General features: G+C 36.6%; 1 protein-coding gene across 1 annotated transcript; it reads right to left on the reverse strand.

Moving 5' to 3' along the window:
• Nucleotides 1-12,208: 12,208 nt before the first annotated feature.
• SLITRK1 (SLIT and NTRK like family member 1) lies at nucleotides 12,209-16,326 on the reverse strand. Its single transcript, XM_045377378.3, has 2 exons — nucleotides 15,976-16,326; nucleotides 12,209-15,522 (listed from the first exon to the last, which is right to left on the reverse strand). The coding sequence occupies exon 2, from the start codon at nucleotides 15,467-15,469 to the stop codon at nucleotides 13,379-13,381; it is 2,091 nt and encodes a 696-aa protein (XP_045233313.1). The 5' UTR covers nucleotides 15,470-15,522; nucleotides 15,976-16,326; the 3' UTR covers nucleotides 12,209-13,378.
• Between the last annotated feature and the right edge of the window lie 250 nt (nucleotides 16,327-16,576).

Consider the following 16,576-nt stretch of genomic DNA (forward strand, 5'->3'; position numbering starts at 1 on the left):
TTTGTTTGGTTGTTATTGTTCCCTGGATTATTAGTTTTTTTTCAGAAGAAATTGCCTGTGAGTCTATTATTTTAGACCACTATGAATTCAGTTTTCTAAGGTTTGAGTCTGTTTTCTTGTTTTTCCCCCCCTTTCCCCCCATCCTAGGTTAAGTAAGACAATTACTTTTTCTGGGCTGCAATTCTAGTAAGTGTTCTGGAAAAACAAACAAAGGTGATATGAAAGACAGGAGAGTAATGGGTTGTGAGGCCAATAAGTGTGGGAAATATATCATATGTTTCTCATAGAAACAGAATATCGTATTGGATTTTGTGAATACATACTCTTATAATCTGAAATCTTATAAGAACTATTAAGTTATTTAATGCGGTATTTCTCTAAATTTTAAAATCAAGAAATCCTTTTTGGAGGTCACGAGTTGTGTTATTACTTGGACCTTTGGAATCACAGACCACAGTTCTGTAAATAACAGAGTTAACATAGATTATATTAGAAGTCATGAGAGGAAAGCATGTTTTTCATCTTAAAAGCAAGTATATTCTGACATCTCAGCTCACTTCATGTTCAGTATTGGAAGGCAAAATGAATTTCTGATAGCATGGACTATTAGTATTATTTCAGAAATAATATTATAGGTACATCCATTGATAAATGCTGTGTCAAGCAAAATAAACCAAAGACCCTTAAAGACAACTAATACAGAGTTTTCCAAATCAAATACAATAGTTGCTTCAATTATATGTTTGATTTGGTAGGGGAAGAATTTTTGTTGAAAAACCAGGAGTCAGAATTTCCCTTCCAGTACTATAGGACAACTGGAAAGTGGTAAAAAGGCAAAATCCTCTAGTCTCATTTGCTGAGGCGATGGAGAAAAGTAGACCTTACACGTTCTCACCACGTACAAAAAAAGATAACTACGTGAGGGGATGAATATGTTAATTAGCTTGCTTTAATCTTTAAGCAATGTATATATATATCAAAACATCCCATTGTATCCCATAAATATATATACAATACTATGTGTCAGATAAATAAATAAAATTTTTTTAAAGATAAATATTGAGAAAGATAAATTTACAAATCTCTGAATGATTTTTAAAAAGGTGACTTGGCTCCTTAGCATATTTTATTTACATGTAATAAGAAGCACTAGAAAGCATTATTTCTGCCAAACATTCCCACTGAAATGCTAGGATTAAACATGCACTTGTTTAAGCTACCACACTGCTATTAAATTTTTTAAAACATCACACCTCTTGCAAAAAAAAAAAAATTATTAAACCATTTCATCACATCCTAGTGCTATATAGTTTGAGCTGTTTTTGTTTCTTTCTACAGACTAGCTAAAATCAGCTACCATGAAGAGATTTAGATGAGGCTTAGTTGGTAGAGGCACAGAAGGAAGAGAAATGACATTTTAGAATATCAATTACTGCCCAATAAGTAGAACAAGTGAGGGAGGATGTGAATTTAACTGTATTAAATTCTAAAAATCACGTATTTACTTCATTGTAGATATGGAATGGTGAAATACGACTACAAGATAGCGTTGTGTACCTATCATCCCAGGAAAAACAACAAGCATGTGGGTGTCAGAAAAGTGTCACAGAAGATTTAGGTGGATAGACACTGACAATCTTTCATCAAGTTAAAATGCATTTAAGTCCCTCAGACCTGGATTTAAATTTTGGCTCTGACACTTTGCAGTGTACTCTCGAGCCAGTTGCTTTCTCATCCTGGTTCTTTATTTATAAAATAGTGGTTTAAAAAATTGCCTACTAGATAGGATTATTTTGAGGATTTTTAAAAATTATACAATTGTTCTCTCCTATTAATAAATAGCTAATGCTTTCTGAAACTTCATGTCTCAAAACCTTTTTTAAGGATTACTATATTCTCTTTCATGGCATTTTCACATTCATATTCACATTGGTATATTCACTATATTTCTTGAGGTAGGTCCTGTTGTTATCATTCATGTATTATAGGTAAGAAAATAGACATGCTATAAGGTTAGTAACTTGGTTAAATTCACACAGTTGATAGTTCCAAGAGCTAGTATTAGAAATGATACAGTTATAGGTTACTAAGCAGGTAGCTAGTCAGAGAGGAGCAGGGCAGGGGAGAGACTTGCCCCTCCCAACCCTACACCAGTAATGTCAGGGGACCATCATGTGATGGTCAGACCGTTATTATCTGTCTCTCTAAAATAATTGGTTGCAGCTGGTCACAGGGACAAGCAGTCTCCCAATAGACAGAAAAGCTTGAAGCTGGTAATCAGCAGCTTCCAAATAATAACATCCGAGGAGTCTGGCGAGTGGGCTCAAGCATGTACACTAAGAGGCAAAATAGCTGAGTTTACGTGATATATGACCTCCTAGGAACATCCAATTGATTAAATATGATTAATTTACTATCAATCCTCTTCAACCATGGTTTTATTCCAGGCCTACTTTTATATGACATTTGTAATAATATTTTGATGAATTAACTGGGATTATTTTTAAAAACTATAAATTGAGTAGGAAAATATATGTACAAATATTCTATATAATTTTGAAAATTCTATGCAATTTGTATAAAGTAAAATATTTTGAAGACATTTTAAAGAACATATAATAAAAATCCAATTTGAGTTTTATTAGGTATCTTATGGTTAGTCCAGCCTAGGGATTGGCAAATTACCGGATCAGTTCTGATACTAGACCCGATTTTAAGCTCCCTGTGAGCAAAGAATACCTTTTATATTTTTAAATGCTTGAAAAAAAATTAAAAATAATATTTTGTGACAGATAAAATTTATATAAAATTCAAATTTTTGTGCTCACAAATAAAGTTTAAATTTTGCCAATAAAAATGTTTGGGAATTTGTTTTCTCTCTTATTTTACACATAATATCTACATAATATACTTATGTACATAATACCAACATAATATCCTTGATTTTGCATCTTAGCCCATAACACCCAAAATACTTATTATTTGGCCCCTTACAAAAAATGTTTTCTGACAATTTTATTCTAGTCCAACAGTCTCACTGCAAATATGAAAAGAGAGGTTTATTAAAATTAAGAGCCTTGCCTAACAGAACTGGTTAGAGGAGAACATAATCCAGAATCAAGACCCTCTGCCTGTAGGTTCATTTTTGTGGTCCCCCAAATGATTCCAAGGGCTTTGAACTCTGTAGTAACATGAGGCTGTATTACGAGAAACTAATCAGAACGTTCATCCAGCTTTTAACTTTCTTTTTAAAAATAAGCAGGGTAGTTACAACATGGTATCAAATCTATACAGAAATAACTAAAGCTACTCAGAGCCTTATGAAGGGAAAAGCTGTTCTTATTCAAAACTATTATTTGAATTACAGCAGTACTAAAAGTAAAACAAAAAAAACATAGTAATCACAATGTACTTAGAAGATTAAGTTCAATTATACTTAGGTTGTTAGGGATTAGAGACAGTTAATGATAATGAGCTGAATGGTATGTGCGCATAAATGGTTTTATAAAGAAAACATTATTTTTTAACAAAAGTTGTGCTGCCTACTCAAAGGTTGGGCTAAATACCAAATGTTGTATATGTTTTTTTTTTAAGAGCTTATCAAACCACAGAGTTGCATACAAGCAAAGGTAAAATAAAACCTTCCAAAACAGAGACCAACATTTAACTAAACTACCAAATAAATATAATCTGATTCACATTCTTGGGTTGACTACTAAAGATAAGCTTTCTTTGTCAGAAATCTTTCCTCTTAGAAATAAAAGTCTAAGTCTTTAGTCAGTAGTAATGGATGTGGTAATGGATAAGGTTAGTTACTTTATTCTCATTCTGAAATATGCCTATTAAAGCAGAACTTGAGCGTTTCAACTTAAGTTTTACATTGTACCTTTATGTCACGATCTGTTTTTATACTTTTCCACACTATTTTAGCTGTTTTTACTTGATTTTCAGAAAATAATAGTTTACTAACTTCTGGTTTGGGGAAAAATATACAGATATTACAGATATTGTATATGTTTCATACCTTTTCTATATTCCTTGTGTCTAAAAACAAGTTTACATTTAATTTTCAATAACTCTGCCCTGAAGATAAAGTTCACTAGTTAAATGCAACCAAAGATTTAGTTTTTAATCTGTAAAATGTAGCCATCAATAAAAGAGCAATGCTAAATTCTAAGTCCATATTTTACTTCCTGAACGCTCCTTGAGTTCCATATTCCCGTTAGCAGCCTACCCAGAATATGTAAATAGGCAATCTCAAATGTAAATACTAAAGTTAACTCTACAATAAATCCTGCTACCTCCAGCCTTTTCCTCTCAATAAAAGGCATAGTCAAGTCAGTTGATTAAAAAAAAAAAAACTCACAAAATTATTTCCCTTTTCTTTGTCCCCACACCAACAATATTCCTCCAGCTTTGCACTTCTGTCCATCTTCACTGCCATCACTATTGTCCAAAGACAGCATCATCTCTTACCAGACTCTACAACAGTAGCTGTTTGTCTTGTACTTTGACCCCATAATTCATCCCACTTTTTAAAAAGCCTAAAAGATCATCTAAATATACTACTTTGATCATATCACTTGCGAGTTTAAAACTTTCTGTTATACTTGAAATATAATCTAAATTACTTGCTATAACCTATAAAGCATTATCTGGCTTATCTTTGCCTCCCTATGTGGGCCAGACTCCAGCCACTTTTTCTTTTTAGTTTTCAAACATTTTAAAATTACAATATATTGTACTTGGTGATTTATTTTCCAAAATCTCTGTTGCCCCAAATATTAAAATGTGTGTTCCTTTCTTACCATTTTTCACGCAATTTGAGTCTTATCTCCTCAAAGAGGAATTCTCCGATGACCATAAAAGAAAGGAGATCTTTTTTTTTCATTCATAGCTCTTCAGTATTCAAGTTTATGTTATGTATTACTTATTGTTTTTTGTTCTTCTGTAATCCTCTATAGAATGTAAATTCAGGTAAACAGAAGCATAGTCTGTTCTGTATAGCTTTAAAACCTCTGCATGAGTGTCCTGTATATAGTAAATGATCAATAAATATATATTGACTCAATCTTGGCTATTGTAAATGCTGCAGATGGAACAGCAGGTATCTTTTCAATAAACTGATTTTTTTTTCTGGGTATATACTTAGCAGTGGGATTTTTTGCATCATATATGGTTGTTCTATCAATCAAAGTAAAATTGTTATCATCCCACTTGTTTTCCTGTTCCTTTTCATATTTTGAATTTGGTATAATTAAGATGTAGCTGCCTGACATAATGCTATGTTGGCTCCTCAAACCACCTTGGGCTATATGATACATTTACTACTGACGCTTGTATTCTAAAGAACTCACTTTATTTTAAAGGCTGTAGTGAAAATATTTCTCATTCATTGTTTAAAAGACAACATAAATGCAGGTTGAAATTTATCATCTGGTAGTATGTTGTACTAGTTTCATATATTATGAACTAAAAATCCCGAATTTATAAAACAGAATAACCCTGTTTCCAGTCTATGTGAGGACTAAGCGCTGAATTTTTTATCTTGCCCAAATTCCTACCTAAGGGGTCTAGGGAGTCATGCCCTAAACCATAAATTCTCATCAGATAGGTTTTATCTGACCCTATATATCATGACTTACTTTTCAGTCTGACTCCGGCATAAAATTACAAGACAAGGAAAAAAATTTTAGCCCCAAAATATATTTCATTGCCATACCTTGAAATCGCCCTGTAAAAATCTCCTGTGGGAAAAATCCACATCCTATGGAGAATCCCTTTAACATTTTATTTTCCTTCCTTTCTTTCCAGATCCAAGGAATAATCAACTAACAGTCAGGCACCCTTTTAGGTCTGATGAGAAACATTTTACAACCTGCTCTCTCTCTGAAGTCTGCTATCTGAGAGAATCCTCTGCACAATAAAACTTGGTCTCCATAATCTTTTATCTTAACCTGAACATTCCTTTCCATTGATCCCAGGTCTTCAGATAAACTCAACCGTCAACCAGAAAATGTTTAAATTTACCAGTAACCTGGAAGCCCCCGCTTTGAATTGTCCCACCTCTCTGAACCAAAAAAGATGTATTTCTTAAATGTATCTGATTGATGTCTCATGCCTCCATAAAATATATAAAACCAAGCTGTACCCAACCATCTTGGGTACATGTTCTCAGGACCTCCTGAGGGTTGTGTCATAGGCCATGGTCACTCATATTTGGCTCAGAATAAATCTCTTAAAATATTTTACAGAATTTGACTCTTTTCGCCGACATATGTATTTAATTACTCATCAAGTATGTAAATTGGGCTTGCAGGGATGAAAATTTAATAGGCAAAATATTAGCTATCCATGAAAAGAATACTGAAAAGAAAAGGCTCTATTTTGTAAAAAATTATGGCATAAATATCTTTCGACTGGCTATTAGTAATGTCATGCTCATGCAAATAATGTTCAAATGTGCTCTCATCTTACTTTCTTCTTAATTTGATGTTATAAATTTTGAGTTAAAATAGTAACATGACGTTCCATGTAATTCAATTCTTGGAGATTACTGCTATTTCCAGCTGTTACTTTCTTGGCTTCAAGTTGTGGTCCTCATAATATTACAGCGCAAAATAAAATACCCTCCTGGAATACTCTACTTTTTATGTATTTTGTCTAATTATTCCAAATACCATCTGTATCATGAAATCTGATTGTTGGAGAGCTGACTGGTATTGTGAAAAATACAAATGTCATCCAATCAAAGTTTTGCTGAAAATTTTAAAAGTAACATTTTCTGATCAAGAAAAAAAAATTGAGGGTTCTCTCTCTCATTAAAGCATGTGCTGATATATAGGAAAACATTTAGTCATTCAGGAAACAGAGGGATTAACAGCATTAAATTATCTACTTAAGTAATTTAGTCATTTCAATCTCTTTAGATTCGTCTGATAATTAGTTAAGTCAGTTGACATCCATGATTTGAAAACATTGAGACGTTCACTGACGTTAATATCAACTTAGTTATGACAAAGCCATATCCAACAATTTACTGTATAAGCTACCACAAAACACACTGATGGTAAATATGACCAATGAAGTTAACTGGATTCACAACTGAATCAGATTCACTACAAAATTCATCTAATTGGACATCAATTAGAACATAATTATTGTATGATACCATTTCATATTTAACAGAACAAAATATTTCAGATATAATAATTTAGTCATGTAGAATTACTTTAATTATATCACAGGTATGACAGGTTTTTAAATAAATAATAAGACCTGGACTAAAATGTATGGATTCTACTACAGTATAGAGGCAATGCATAGTATTAAATTCCTTAGCTACTTTGTAATCTTATTATTTTATGGAAGAGGCAGTAAATTCTATATAAGCAGAGAATATTATCCAAATCCTATTACTATCATAATGATGTGCATTTCTTTTTTTCTTTCATATGCAGCTTGGAAATGTTAAACAAGATATTGATTTAAAATGGAAAAGTGCACAATCAATGTCACAGAATCTGGTAACAGCCATTATTGTTTATGGGGCTAGTGACCCTTTTCCACTTATCCTCCTTTCCTGGGAAGCAAAGACTGCTTCTTTGATAATGCTGTGGAGTGGCCATTTATCATCTATATTTGAGGCACTTTCATTTTTCACTATATATTGACTTTTTCTATCGATATGCTACAGCTGAGCATGTTTCCTTCCTGTATGCTTCTGCCAAGAAATGGAGTTGGAAGCAAAGAGAAAAAGACATATAAGTCAGTAAATGCATGGCTTAGCTTACTCCTTCCTGCTTGTTAAACCTTTGGACTTGTGCATCTGGACATTACTACTAAGTAATTGAATATTAAGTTTTACTAAACAAAAAAATAGCAAGAGGATTATTAGCTTTACAGTAAAATTGTAAAATTGTATACAATATTATATTAAAGCTTCTATAATCAAAATCTATTACACATATATAAACAACAAAAATCAAACCTAAGTGCCCAGAGACTATTTCTAATCTTCTTATAACAGAAAAAAATTTATTGAATTTTCTAATGTCATGTTTGATTTCCCAGATAAGTAAATTGAAAAATTGTCAGTCATTCACTTGTCCTGATAAAAACTGGTTTGATTGTTTCTTTTTAGAATGCTTGTTAGAAAACTCTTCATGAAGTCATAACAGGAATTATTCCCATTTCACAGAAAAAGAAATGAAAATAAGACTAGTAAAGTAATTAAATTACTTCCATCATTTAAAACATTGTTTTAAGGTTTTCATCTATTTATACTAACTAATAAAGCTGATGTAATGATTACATATTTCAAATGATTTAAAACCTAATTTACTTGAAAGAAACACAAAATGTTCTAGCGGCATTCTTTAAACACTGCCAGTTATGCGCTGTTCTATAATTCCAAGGATGTATATATCTCACCTTTGTAGGGCATAAACTACTTGAGGTTTGAATTGCCTTATTTTATTTTCCCAAGAGAGCTTCTATAATATTTTTTATGTGGCAAGTGCCCAATTAATGTTGCCAATTGAATATTTATGTCTAACACATTCAAAAGTCTTCAAACTATTAGGTAATTCTCCAATAACCTTTGTGTGAAGTTCAAGTATAAAATATAATTATATTTCAAGTGTAATATAATATATATTTAGCAGGTAAGTGGAAAAAGAGTAATTAATTGGCTATTGAGGTCTAAGCCAATAAAGTTAAATTGCTAGTCAGTTGAGGGAAAGGGTTATACTGGGCTTGATCATCAAAGACGATATCTTCAGTGGTTTATTTCATTTTAAAACTGTAGTTTTTAAACACTTAATTTGTTATTATCTTAACTATTCAATTTTTTTCTGAAATCGGATTGAAATTTGGTAGGTTATAACAAATTGTAATAGGTCACAACAAATTTAGCTCACGTTTCAAAATTTGTTATTAATAGATGACTTCATGAAACCACTTAGTAGCATTTCTTTTCAATGCCAAGAAGATAATCTTGTACGTCTTCATGTTATAATAACATCTTAGTAACACTACAGATAAAAGAAAATGACAGGGGATTATAAGAAAGGTATTTAATTTAGCCCTCTTTATAGTTCAGGGCCATGTCAAAGCAAATCATATAACTTAAAAATCTTGAGTATGCATGTGCTATATCTGTTGATATCGTGCAGAGTTCATCTCTTAGATTAAATGACTAGATTTCAATAATAGAGAAAATGAATCAAAAGTTAATACATGCTAAAATTAAATATTTAGCACATTTTATATTTCCATTTTTCTTTAAATAAGCATACAAATAAAAATAAGATTTATAAATTAGTTAGCAGGACTGCTGAATTAGAAACCACTATTTTCAATATTACACTAACACATTATAAACAGAACTTCCTTGTTCACCCTTGCAAATTCATCTACCTCTTTCTACCTACTAAATAACATTAGAAATATGAAAAAGCTAAATTAACAAACTGTCTTTATAATCACCAATATAACTTTAACACTTATCAAAATTTCCGACAGTTCTAAGTACATATGATATAAATACTGTTAAGACAAAGAATCTTGTTATGTTAATGTTATATTAGCTATTTCAGTCTCCTCTTGGGTAAGCATGTAAAAATGGTTAAACAATAAATTTCTATGGCAACAACTTAAATTCTAGCATATTCTTAGTTATAGCAGCAGCCACAGAAGCTACTAATTTCTCTAAGGTAATGTAACTAAACAAGATCCTTCTTTTCTCCTTTTACATTGGGCACAACTAAAATCTCTTTTACTTTAATGAACTAAAGAATGATTTAACTAGAAACAAGATATCTCAACTAATGCACATGATAACTATAGTTACATGAGCATTTGATGCAAAGACAAAACAAAGAGAAGATACTAAGTATTTTAAAATGAAAGTTACATGGTGTGACCAAATGCATTATGTATCCTATAAACTAACATATATGTGTATAAAACTAATGTATATTAATTACATAATTGTTACAGAGATATTTTATCAAAATGAATAAAACCCTGCCAGATTAAATAAAAAATGTTCTTATACATGAAATTATTGGATATCTTTTGTACATAGATTTTTAACATTAATATTATTTATTAAAATATTCTTAGAGTCAATATATAGATGATTTAGTTTCAATCATCTGAATATCTGTAATTTTGAACTCATTTAGCAGACTCATCTTTTCTCTTATGTGCTATGTCTTCTTATATACTACTCTTGGAGAACACACTGAAGTTATCGCCACTGAATGAAGGGCAAATTTCTGTTGCTGCAAGAAATACCGGAAATATAAAGGGCCACCAATACATATTTGGGTATGAACATACAAACTGAGTCCATAATTAGTTATACAGTATTTTCATAAATGCTTATTTTTTTTAAGATTGCCTTAAGAACTTGATCAGGTAAATGTATATGATTACTCACTCAAAATATAAGGTCTTTGAGTACAAGGAAAATTGAATTTAAATTCCACTCTGCTATTTACCATGTATGACCAGAGTTACTGCTGACTTTTCTTAAGCCTCAGTTTTCTCATCTGTATAATGGAAATAGTATCTTACTAAACTGCCCTGTGGTTGTGGAGATTAAATAATTACATAAATCGCTGAGCACATGCGTGGCACACAATGAATACTCCAAAACCATTGAAGCTACTATTTAAAAATACTTTTACCCCTTTAACCTTGGTTTCTATATTGTAATTTATTTTCAATGAAAATGAAGAAAAGTTCTTGCCCCTGTGCACACCTTCTATGAGAAATTCTAGTTTCCTGACCTAGATTAGTCACGTATCAGTTTCAAAATTACTAATATACCTCACTAGATATCTGTCATTAAATGTCACCTTCCACCAGAGATATTGTTTCTACACCTGTCATTTTTTCTTTTCTTTCTAAAGGTCATAACATTGTCGAATGTATGCCTCTTCTCCCCTAATTTTTCCATCACAGGTAAATCTGTTGATTGCTTACCGAGAACCCCGTTGTACTTTCTGTAAAAAGAATAAAGCCATCCTGTGAGAAATTAATAAATAGAAAACAACCCATAATATCTGTCAGAGGGGAGTAGGTTGCAGGTTTACTGTCATGAAATGCAGTCCACAAACAAAAGAATCAAGAGAGAAAATGATGAATGTCCTTAGGAATAGTCATGGTTTATAATAAAGATTTTATTAAAAAAGTGTTAAAATAAATAATACATATTCCAGAACATTACTGTTCTGGGAAATCACTTCCCTTTAGAATATGAGTTCTAGATGGCAGATCTACTTACAACTGCTCTGGGGTCTTTCAGTAGCTGATTTATAATCCTATATTTAAAAAAAAATCTATAGTCTGCAGTCTCTTGACATACTTCTCAAGGGTGGATATGTGGTGGAATGCAGACTCCATCAATATGTGTGATTTTGTTTGGTTTTTGTAGCTTAACTGTTGTTTAGAAATCCCAGAGGAATATGATTGAGGCCAGAGTTACATTGGTTCAAAAAATTCAAACAGTTGAATGCTGTTTTTGTTAATTGCTGGGCCACAACCAGAAATCCGGATGATGGGAGAGAAACACTTCTTTAGGATAATGATTAATTTCCATAAAGATGAGTGCTTTAACAAATTTCAATATGCAGTTGCTGGGGCGGGGAGGGTGGGTGGGCACTAATTAGTTTTACCGTTTTCAGCAGATGTTGAATTCAAAATGCCAGCAGCATCTCAAATGCCAGTCATTAGGTCTGTCTTTCATTGAGGAGTGCTGACCAATGAAATCTTCACTCTGTTTAATGAGACCGATCTAGGCAGAGTCAATTAAATCAAATCTCTCCTAACATCCTTAATATCTGCAGTGTGGGCAGCACCAACAAAAGCAGCAGTGAGGGATTTCCAGTATTAATAAAGGGATTCACTGCTGCATTTGGAGAGGGGACAAAACGAAGGCGTGTATGTTGGGGCAAGACCTTTATGGACTGGGGAAAGCCGGTAAAGTCTGAGCGAAGGTGGGGGTGGGGTGGAGGGTGGGGGCGAGGGAAGAGGAGCTACTTAAAGGGTAAAAAGCTAAGTAAGGCGATTAGAGAAAGAGCCTTAATGGAGCTCAGGAAGGGATCTACCCCCAACCGTTTCCCTCCCCTGTCTCTTCCACCGCAAATCCAATTTACCACTTGCAAATATGAAGCTGGAAAAAGGTAAGGACCCAGAGTTGAAAACATTTTCACTTTAATACTGAAAAAATATGCCATTATAAAATCCTCGAATAGAATTAGTAAGTTTCACGTGCTTCCTCGGTTCTTTTTTCCTACTTTATAAGTAAGATTTATACCAGCACAGAATTGCTACCATAGGATCGCAGCCTAAGCACTAGAGTGACATTAATTGGTCATGCTTAACTGCCTCAAAATCATTTTTTAAATAATTACACTGATACTATAATAGAAATCATGGGTACTTATTTTACATTCAGATGGAAGGCATTATTGGATATGTATTAAAAAAATCCCCCTGAAAAAAATAAAATAAAATAAAACATCACCATCAAAATAAAAGAACCCAAAACAACCCCTAAAAACTTCCCTCAACAAAATACATTGTTAACTCATAAAATGGACGATGACTAGCCATGCAAATGTCTTAAATAAAACCTTTACATTTTTTTTTTCAGTTAACGTATGCTCTGAACTGCCTACCGATCACAAATAATGGCGAAATGGCACTTTCTGATTATACTGTATTTTGTTTATAGAAAGTTTGATACGATGGAACTTATCAGGTAAGAGGGTGGGTGCTGTGAAGGAGATGCCGTCTCCAGTCGCGGGGGCGGGCAGAGTCCCTGGAGCGCGTGGATTCCATGCGAGCCATGCAGCACTTTTTGATTTTTGTCAGAAGTCAGAGTTACTTATTTACAATACATTCATGCCTTCGTGCAACTGCCCATCCCTGCGTAGCCAACAGGGAGCCATCACGGGGCTAATCCACAGGGGAAAAATAGATATCTATCTCTCTATATAGATGTAGATATATGTATATATGTATAGAACCGTGGCATCCAACCCCACAGGCCCTGGGGCCGAGGGCAAGGGCACTGTCAGTTCTTCCAGCAGGGTCGTGCTGGGCTTTCTGTCAAAAAGGGCTCTCAGCAAAGAGCGAGCTGGCTGCGCTCTCCCAGCTCGCCACAGTCTGCTCTTTGTTTCCAGGAGGGAGCTAAGTAAGGGGTCAGCCCCTTGCGGTTGTGCGAACTCACAGTTATTTATCTACTTATGCCCATTCAGGCTGATGGATTTGGGTATACGCCCCTCCAGCCCCCTGGGGGGGTGCCTGCGGCGGGGGAGGACGTATCGCCTTCCCTCTGCCCTCCCCTATCGGGGTTGGGGTCTTAGTCTGAGAGCGAGTGAGAGCCACAGTCATACACTCTGTGGGCCCCATCTGCGTTGTAAGGCCCATTGTGCCAGTAGGAAGAGTCACAGACTGTCTGTAGAGAATTAATCTCGGACGCGGAGGAGTTGGCATCTCGTCTCTTGGACCGCTTTCGGTTCCTCAGGATAAACACGAGCATGCCCACCACGGTGAAGGCGGAGGTGACAAACACCAGCAGCAGTCCTGGGACCAACACCGAGATGGACACCCTGCTGGTGTCTAGGTAGGAGTTGGAGTGCGTCCCGGTCTCCGCCAACCCAGTGCTGTTTTTACTGTGCGAAGTTAACGTGGGCGAGATCCTAGCGTACAGCTGGGGGCAGATCTCGTCATTGGAGAGGAGCATGAAATCCTTTCTAAAGAAGTTCACCGGCGTCTCACACTTGAGGTCGCTCATCAGCACTTCGGAACCCAAGCGTTCTGCCCATTGCTTGAAAGGCACAATGGTGCAGGAGCACTCCCAGGGGTTTCCGTGGAGGTCTATCTGGATGATGGAGGTTAACTGGTCCAGCACCCCTGCCACCGGGAGGTACATGAAGTAATTGTTGTGCAGGCTGAGTTTAGAGAGCGAGACCCCAGCGAACACGTCCACAGGCAGGGACCTCAGCAGGTTGTTGTTGAGAATGAGGATCCTCAGTTTGGGCATGGCATTGAAAGTGCCCGGGAAGATGAGCTGGATCGCGTTGTACTCCACGTTCAGGTACTCTAGGTTTTGCAGCCCCGCGAATTTCTCCCGGGACAGCGTGTCCAGGTAATTGCTATCCATATATAGCCACCTGAGGTCCAAAAGGTTCTTGAAAGTGTTGTTCTCTACAGTAGCGATGTTATTGTTGCCCAGATCCAACAGAATGAGGTTCTTGTAATCCACAAAGTGCGATTTTCGGATGCTGTGGATCTTGTTATCTCGTAGGAAAAGCTCCTGCACGTTAGAGAGCTTGGGCTTCAAATCAGCCAAGCTGCTCACGTTCCGGTTGTTGCAGTTCATCTTTAAACCCGACCCTGGGATGTGGTCGCAGCTGCAGCCCCCAGGGCAGGGCAAACTGTTAGCTAAGGGTTTGTTTCTGGCGCTACCCGTCGCTATCGCTGCTGTCGGTCTGATTTTGATCTGCCAGTTGCCTGGGATCTTTGTACCTCCGTTTGGAGCAGACCCTGGGGTGGCATGATCTTCTTGCCCATTTGTCTTGAAAGGGGTTGGCAGGGGGCCAGGAGCAAAGGTCTCTTCTTGGGCAGGGGGTGCCGGGAGACTAGAATCCACTCGGTTTTTCAAAGGACACAAGTCCTGTTCGGTGGTTTCATTGAGGTCTTTACCCTGCAGTCTGGTGGGGGCTTCGCAGACCACTCGGCCGATCAGGGCATTCTTGGGAATGTTTTCCAGCCATTCTTTCAGGGAGAGCAGATCACAGGTGCAGTCCCAAGGGTTATCCTCTAGGAGGATCTCCGCAATACCAGGGATTTGCTCCAAGACCTCCTCATAGGGCAGCGTTTTCAGCCTGTTACCCCGGAGGTCGAGGTGAGTGATGGGCACATACTGGAACACATTGGCAGGTAGGGTGCTGATGAGATTGTCATTTAAAATGAGCACCTCCAGCTTGTTCAAGTCCTGGAAGGCCCCCGGGTCTATATCTCGTAATAAATTAAAATCAGCCTGGAGATATTCCAGATCATCCAGCCCCAAAAAAGTCTGCTTTCGAAAAGACTTGATCTTGTTGTTGTTGATGTGCAGCCTTTTCACCAGCTGCAGCCCCAGAAAAGCCCCCGGAACGATTTCATGCAAGCCATTGTTTTCCATGTGCAAACTAACCGCATTATAAAAGTTAGCGAACTCATTAGGGAAAAGTCGAGTGAGGGAATTGCCATGCAGAAATAAATGGTAAAACTGGGAAGTCGGGGCAGTGAAACGCTGCAGACTTGTGAAGCCTTTTTTTTCACAGTCTACGTGTAGGTCCCCTTCTATCTCATTGCAGGAACAGATCTTCTCTTTGCAAACGTCCCCTGTAACGTTTCCAGCGGCAAAACAAAGAGACGTCTCCAGCAACAGAATCCAAAGCAGCATTTTTAAAGCGAGCAATTCATCCCCGATCTCATCACAAAGTAACAGCGACCATCCTGCTCGCCACAGACACAATTCAAGTTCATTTAGTGCTCCAATGTCCGAACCCAGGAAAGGAGAAGAAAAGGTTTGGGGGGGTGGGGGTGGATTCCTTCCTCCCTAACCCCCCCGCACTGCAATAGCCCAGACGCCAGTCAATAATTATATCCACAAACTATCCAGGCACGTAGTGCAAGGCAAGCAAAAAAAAAAAAAAAAAAAAAAAAAAAAAAAAAAAGTAGGGAAAAAACCCCACTCCCCCACAACCCTTTAAAAATAACAGCAAAAGAAGTTAAATATATACATATAAATTAAAAGTACACCCTTACAGAATCTCATCTACTGATCCTCACTGATCAGAAATGAAACAATGCTAGTAATTAGAAGCAAGTGCATGTTAGAGAAACAAGCAGAGGGTTTGCAGCGTAGTACAGGCGCACTGCCTGTGCATGGCTGTGCGTCGGACTGACCTTGCCTCTCTGATACAAAGCAGGGTTTTCCGCGGCTTCTGTTGTTGAGGATGCTGGTGGAGTTCTTGCTGTGGTTGCGGGTTGCCCAGAAGTCCCCCCGAGGTGCTGTCCAGTCCCCCCGGTGCTGAAATCACGCCCGACCGAAGGACTCACGCTGCCCAGCCAATGGCGCTGGAAAATTTCCGCAATCGCTGCGTTTTGTGGTTGTCCATCCTTTTCCTTTCCTCCCCTTCGGTCCTCTTAAGGCTTTTTTTTTTTTTCTTTTTTCTTTTTTTTTCTGTGCTCTCGCTCTAGCTTACTAGCTCTTCTTTTCCTGTTCTCCTTCTCTTTCTTCTGCTCTTTCGGAATTACGTGGAGGGGGGCGGAGGGCGGGGGGCGAGTTGTCTGAGGGAGGAAGAGAGCGCGAGAATGAGGGGAGGGGGGCGGAGAAGAGAGTTGCTAAGAAGCTCTGCTCGTTCCAGCCTGGTGCACTCTGAAAGATCTGACACCCTCTGCTGATCTGCAGTAGCAAAAATCCATCTGGCTAAGGAATGCTGAAAGAAAAAAAAAATCAATCCACGTACAGGGCAAGCGTTAAAAATGTGGGCATAAAAGGCTGACG

Source organism: Macaca fascicularis, chromosome 17 (genome assembly GCF_037993035.2).
Source record: "Macaca fascicularis isolate 582-1 chromosome 17, T2T-MFA8v1.1".
NCBI lineage: Eukaryota > Metazoa > Chordata > Mammalia > Primates > Cercopithecidae > Macaca > Macaca fascicularis.